The 7126-nt window shown below is 38.6% G+C and overlaps 1 protein-coding gene across 2 annotated transcripts in view; it reads right to left on the bottom strand.

Moving 5' to 3' along the window:
• Window positions 1-1341: 1341 nt before the first annotated feature.
• The window catches only part of LOC122079778 (SH3 domain-containing protein 2), a 16510-nt gene continuing 10725 nt past the window's right edge, over window positions 1342-7126 (bottom strand). For both annotated transcript variants that reach the window (XM_042646490.1, XM_042646491.1), the window contains exon 10: window positions 1342-1590. In XM_042646490.1, coding sequence (XP_042502424.1) covers window positions 1474-1590 — 117 coding nt within the window. In that variant the 3' untranslated portion in view covers window positions 1342-1473. The remainder of the gene's footprint in view (window positions 1591-7126) is intronic.

Here is a 7126-nt window from a genome sequence, read left to right as displayed (position 1 = left end):
GTTCCGTCCAATCTCATTTTTTCAGTTTTTTTTTCAATTTTTGTTCCAAAAAAACAGAAACTGACCATAAGTGCGCCAAACAAAAGATTCCATTTTTTCGTTCCAATAGAACAAAAAAACTCCAAAAACGTTTTTTTAGAACGATATCAAACGGAGCCTAAAGTCTTTTTTTCCTCTACAACTATTTTTATATGATAAAAATATAAATAATATACAATATATAATATATGGCGATCGGGTCTTTGAGCTTTAGAAATTCCTTACATCCTCTCACATTTTATTTTTTTGTTAATTTTTTTTTCCCTTATGATAAATGAATAAAAAAAACTTTTACGTGAGAAAATTCTTCCTTTTTTAATTTTCTTCTTCACGTTCCCTTTTATTTTTTTTTTTCCCAGCCTTCCTAAGTCCTAAATTAGGGTTCAGAATATGCTAGATTTTTAGGGTCATCAATGGTATAGACTCCAATCTCCATCGGTAATAAATTCTCATCTGAAGAAAAAAAAAAATGACCGCCACTTATGCCCAAAATTTGAATCAGTTCAAAAGATTTGAAAAAAAAATTATGTTTTTATAGGCTTTATTAATATTATGTTCTATAAAACACTTTGGCTCCATTTGTTGCAAGAAGAATTTAAAGGGAAGAAAAATGAACTTTTCATACTTAAAAATGAAATATTTATATTCATTACCACATGTGATTCACTGTGATTATATAAACTACTTAATTTTATAAATTTTACACATTGTGGCAAAGGGTTTTGGATACAAAGTAAAATGAAATTTTATAATTAAATACAGAATGATTTGAAGTTCATGTTGTAGTCACATGGGGTAGTGTTACATATATTTCTTTTTCAAGTATGAAAAATTCAATTTCCTTCCCTTTAGGTCCCCTTTCAACCAAACATAATATTTGTGAATAATTCTGCAAATGTAAAAAAATATGAGTAACCTATTTAGTCTATTTGAAGTTTGAACATGAAAATTTTGGTATTTTTACAAAATCTCAATAAATGTAAAAGATAAGTTATGATCCAGATTCCTCACCCTACAGTGCTTGCCATCCTGCATTTCTTGAATGATGGCCGTCGCTCGAAGTTCATGACTTGTATCATCATCTACTTAATTGAACCATGATACCTAATTCTCTCACAGACACAAGATGAGATTAGCCACCAATCATAACAATTAACAAGAAAGTCTGGTGTGACCAAAGTACCAAATAAAAGGTCCCTCCAGTGAATATTAACAAACATCTGTAAGGAGAAACTTCCATAAATGACCAAAAAGGATGCATGAGAATAAATCCATACAAATAAACAGGAAATGAACTCTATATCACACATCAGAAAAAATAAGTATACTCCACTCATTGCAGGAATGTCCACATACACAGATCTAAGATGTAAACAGTGTATAAATAAACACATACAAAAGTTGGGATCTTATGGAGAGTCCAAATCAACAATTTTAAAAAACTTCAGCCACCTTGCTTGCAAGAACTCGTTCCCGTCTTTCAATATACCCAAATGGGAACCAACCTGCTTTCCCCATGCACTCACCTTCTGCCCAACCATTGTTTGATACCTACCAAAAGCACCAAGAGTCCGTTTCAATGCAATTGAAATAATAAAGATGACAAATATATCCCGCAGATGCAACACAAACCCAAAAGCCTGAAACTGGATCAATGAGATATTAGGGGCAGAAAGGAGCATAAACAAATAAAAAAATAAAAGATGGAGCGAAAATGCCATTAAAACTGAAGAACCACATTTTCTGTAAAGGACATCAACATGAAAACTGAAGAACTCAAAAGGGTAGGATATGATATCAATAGCTAATATGAGAGCAAAAATGTCATTAAAAATCTGGAGCTGATGCCAGTGGTCCACAGCCACCCGTTCACTAAGTTTAGACATCATGAAATGCACAAATGCATTTTTTTGTCATGAGAAATAATTTTTCTGAATAAGTTTACTTCAGTTGTTAAGCAGCAGCTGCAGCACCCTTAATAAAGTCAAAGTTCAACATGATTCTGCAGGGATAACGCTAACATGTAAAAGCATATTCATTGATGCACAGGGCAGCTGAAGCAAAAGCTCGACTAATATACAAACAACAAGGCACTGTTCCCCCACATGTCCAATGGGAAAAAACAAAAACAAAGAGGATATATAAGCCTCAAAGAACTCACGACAACAGCTAGATATACAAACAATGAGGCACTGCCCAATAATGCTAGCACAGGCCCTAATCCTCGCCAAAAGGTGACTGAATCTCCAAAGGCCTTGAAGGAAACTGCGCAAGCAGTTGACTGGTACACTGTAGGTTGTTGTGGCGATCCCAAGAGTTCAAATGATTGACTCTGCTCCTTCCACTTTGTGCAATAGGTACTTCCCTTCTCTCATAACACATCCCCCCCCATGATGTAATGTAGTGTGTAGGACTGGTTTATGTACAGCACCCAAAAAATAAAATAAATCCAAGTGCCTCTGCTCAAAGGCTAGAGTATGCCAGTAATTTTGGCAATGCAATGTCCCCCCTTCCACACCAGATGGTGAAACTCAATAAAAGTGAAAAGCCAAGTCCCGTGAGGCATGAGCCATGCCCACAGCACTGCTGTCATTGAGTCAGAAGCACAAACCAAAGCAGAGAATTATTCATATTGCAGTACTAAATTCCATTTATGTCAAGTAGTGAACCTGGTGGAGTTACACTGTTTCCTTCCCAACAACAACTTTATCCCAACTAAAAGGGGTTGGCTGCATGGATCCAACGAAAGATAGCCAAAGAAAAGAATAAGTAAAAGAGAAGGAATGCAACACCACAAATCAGTAAAAACTCACCTAAATGGGGCCAGCTACATGGATTCTAGCCCTCCAATTGGATCTATTCGAGGTCACACTTGGGACAAGACCTACGTATGACAACTTCTAGATCGGGGCAACTCCAAAATCAGCCCTAATATAATCATTTCTTACCTTATCCTCCCTAGTTTTGCTGCAAGTACATCCATCTCAGTATTCTCATCTCTGCTACACATAGCTTATCGAAATGACACTTCTTAACTGCCTAGCATTTTGCCCCATACATCACACCCGGTCTAACAACTGTCCTATAAAACTTTCCTTTAAGCTTTAAAGGAATACATAGTCACACAACACCCTTCACGCACCTCTCCACTTCATCCATCCCACTTTAGTCCTCTGTGAAACATCATCCTCTATATTACCTTCCTTATTTATACATCATCCTCTATAACACCTTATACATGATTGACCTCAGATACTTGAAATGATCACTTTGTGGTAACTCTCTCTGATGTAGATAAGTCACTTGGGCTTATTTTATTGCAAATAAGCCTTGGGTTGTGTTATGTATGTGTTGGGCCTTTGATCCCATGGATTTTCTTTGAAATGGGCCACTATAATAGGCCTAAAATATGGATAGAAGGTAGGAAAACGGGATTTTATTCATTAGTTTAATTAGTTGCTATTTAATTCAATAAAGGCCCATTAGGTCATTAGTTGGTTGTAAAGTCCTATATGGACTATTAGTTTGTTAGTCCTACTCCATGTTGGAGTCATAAAGTCAAGTCCTAGTCCTATTTTGAATTCCTAGTTGTAGTAGGAGTGTCTAGTCCTATTGAAAAACTAGCTCCTACTTGTAGTAGGAGTGTTTAGTCCTATTGGAAAACTAGCTCCTAGTATTAGCATGATTGTAAACTTTCCCTCTATAAATAGAGAGGCATATGTACCATTATTGGACAGATTTGAATGAAAGAAAGTTTGCATTTATGAAAGAAAGTTTACAACTAAATGCTTAGAGCAGCTGAGATAGCTATGGGTGAGAAGCTCAGGCTGAGATAGTCATTTCCTTTATTCTCTTTCACCCTTCTCAATCCCCCATCTGTTTTATTCTTCTTTTTTATTTTATTTGTTGTAACATTCAAGAGGTATAGTTCAGATTTTGATAAAAGTCTCCAGACATCAGAACCGATCAGCAATCCTAGTGGGAATAGGAGAGAGATCGATCTCCTCTCTTTCTCTCTTCTGTACTCTATTCAGCCAGGTCTTCAATCAGGGTATTTCAGGCCTCATAAGGGTCCCACGATCCTTACCTAGTCACTGTTGGAAGCATTCAGCTGTTGTTCTTGAAGGTTCTTCTCAGTTTTCTCTTAGATCAGAAAATCAAGAAAGCTTGTAACTTCACAACCAGCCGTCAGAATCCTCTCAACTTTGGAGGTTTTTGTACCCTCCCTATGGACTATCTACGCCCAAGAGTGCAATTCAATCAAACTCCTACAGCCCTGGCCGCACCTCTCTCTCTCCAGCTCTATAACAGTTACTTATAATCTACTCCTGCATTACTCTCTCTCTCTTCAATCATCACCATTTCATTATCCATCGCAGCGTGAATAAAGTAACACGTCATGTAGTCCATCTCCATTCTACTTAGTTTGAAACCTCTTGATTCCAAGCTTAATCTCCATAGCTCTAACTTAGCGTCAATCCCAACTTTTGTCTCATCCACCAAAACAATATCATCGCTGACCATCTTGAACTCATCCGATCAGTCCTCCAATCCTCCTACATTTACTGGTCAGGAGTTTTTAAGTTGCCAAAATCCACCATCAAGGTTGTTGAATCCCAGTTTTGCACCTTCCTTTCGAAAGGGGTCAACTCAGCCAAATTCCTCCATTCCATTCGGTGGTCCTCTGTTTGCCTCCCTAAGAAGGAGGAGGCCCAGGCTCAAGGAGGATCAATGATGCCAACAATGTGGGTACTCTTAAGCTCAACTAGAAGCTTGTCCATTTCATTCGGTGGTTCTCTGTTTACCTCCCTAAGGAGGAGGCCCAGGCATAAGGAGGATCAATGATGCCAACAATGTGGGAATTCTTAAGCTCACCTAGGAGCTTGTCTCCAAACACAACAACATTTGGGTCTCATGGATTTATTCCTTCATTCTCTATAAGGACTCCTTACAAACTGTTCCTCGTGCCCCGAATAACTCTTGGGTGTGGCGTAAAATCCTCCAAGCCATGCCAACTGCTTTAAAAGTTATCCACTCTTGTATTGGGGATGGTACATCCACCTCTCTTTGGCTCGATAACTGGGCACCCAGATGGAGTTTTCTTCCTGAAGGTGGGGCCCAGAAGTCCAGAACAGCATACTCTGACATTCCCAAGGACTCTTCTATTTCTTCCATCATCTCTAACGACACCTGGTATCCCCCTTTGCCAATCCCCGCTCTCTTCCATCTGGCCCTCTCTTCCTGCCCTCCCCCTTCCTAGCAGAGGGGAAAAAGTCATTTGGTTTTGCTCCTCCACTAGTCACGTCTCCTCCTCTTTTCATCGGCATCTAGTTCATTCTCATGGCCACTTAGCCCCCAGATGAAATTGTTTAGTTCAAATTCCATATCCCCCTCACCATAGATTTACCATCGAAGAGCTCTCTCCAACTACCTTCCTACCAAATCCTTCCTCATTTATCATCACATCCTTGTCCCCCCACCCACCCAAATTTGTTGCCTTTGCTAGAACAGTTATGATGACACCAATAATCTCTTTTTTTAGTGCATTTTCTCTTCCATCATCTAGAAGCGTGATGTAGATTTATTCACCAAAATAGGCTTGTTTTATTAGGAATAAGCCTAGGGTTGGGTTCCATACATGTTGGGCATTTGATCCCATGTGTTTTGCGTGTAATATGCCACTTTTATGGTGCTAAAAGAGGAGCTTTAAGGTTAAATATAGGATTAACTAGTTTCTCCTTTTTCATTAGTTTCCTTTTTAGTTGGGTTTAATTTAAGTTATATTTGTTTTCTTAGGAGTCAAGTTATTAGTTGAGTCAAGTCATTAGTAGTTAGTTTCCTTTTTCAGCAAATTTCTAATTTCAGTTAGTTCCTAATTTCAGTTTTTAGTAAGTATTGTATTAGGAGACTGAATTAAGGTTTCCTTTTAAGGAACCTTCTATTTTGTAATAAAGAAGAGGCTCCTAAAGATGGAACGACTTTGAAAAACAAAATAATGGCTCCTACTATTGTCTTCTCCATAGAGTTGTCTAATGTTTGATCCAGGTTGATGGAATTAGTTTTTGATCCAATTAACTCTCTGCAGTGTGAAGCCTGAGAGGTTTTTTCTCTCAAATTATCTTCTTCTCATATTGTTATTCAAGCACTCCAAGGTACCAATTACAATATCAGTCCACAGGTAATCGATCAGCTCATCTCTCACTAATTCTATCTTCTGTCCTGAGATTTCTCCCCTTTCTTGTTCCCCAATCAATCCCTTCTCAGACCTAGTCAACCATCTGATTGTGGCCATCTTTTGATCAACTGTTAGGCCCTACCAAAGGGTACCTCGATTCTGATTTGGGGTCAATCAGACCACTGGTCTGCCTGCTATGCAAAATCCCCCACAGGTGGCTCGATTGGGCTGTTTTGACCTAATCTGGTTCTTCTACTGAGATCGATAGTATGTGTTTAGTTTGCTTCTGGTTTCTCAGATATTTATTTGTGTTCTCCTTATTGTTTCAGTCCTGATTAGTCCTAATTCATCATTCCATTAGTCCTTTTACTATCTGCTTCTATTCTGATTTCTGAAACCCTATAATCTGAGATCGATATTCTTAATCTTAGATCTGATTTCATCTTTGTTATTAATCAGCTTTGAACTACTCTAGTATTTGATCTTATGTTCTCTGAGAGTATCCTGCCGCATTGGGATTAGGTTGCATGTCAACCTAGTTCTACGTTAAGTGTGTGTTTGTCTCTTGCTAGTTATTGGCCCACGAGGAGGCCCCTCCCCCTTCCAAGAAAAATGGATCTAGGTTGATACGACATTTGCAGGCAACAACATCTATGACACTGTTGGAAAGTTCAAACCTGTGCCGCCATTGATCACATTTGGATGGAGCGTAACCTTTGTAGATAGACTTCCGACTCTAGATCCTTTGATAAAATTTGGAATGCCATCTACTTGATGTCTCTTCCAAACTTGCCTTGCTACCTCGTCATCATGTTAGGGATTCCCCAAGGGAAAGACTCATTTTTGCTTCACCATCCACACCTGCTCGCCCGGGTGCTTCCTCCTAAGGTGGAACACTCCCCTACCGATGCA

Source organism: Macadamia integrifolia, chromosome 5 (assembly GCF_013358625.1).
Source record: "Macadamia integrifolia cultivar HAES 741 chromosome 5, SCU_Mint_v3, whole genome shotgun sequence".
NCBI lineage: Eukaryota > Viridiplantae > Streptophyta > Magnoliopsida > Proteales > Proteaceae > Macadamia > Macadamia integrifolia.
Note: the sequence above shows the minus strand (reverse complement) of the source record. Positions and strands in the feature narration are given on the sequence as shown.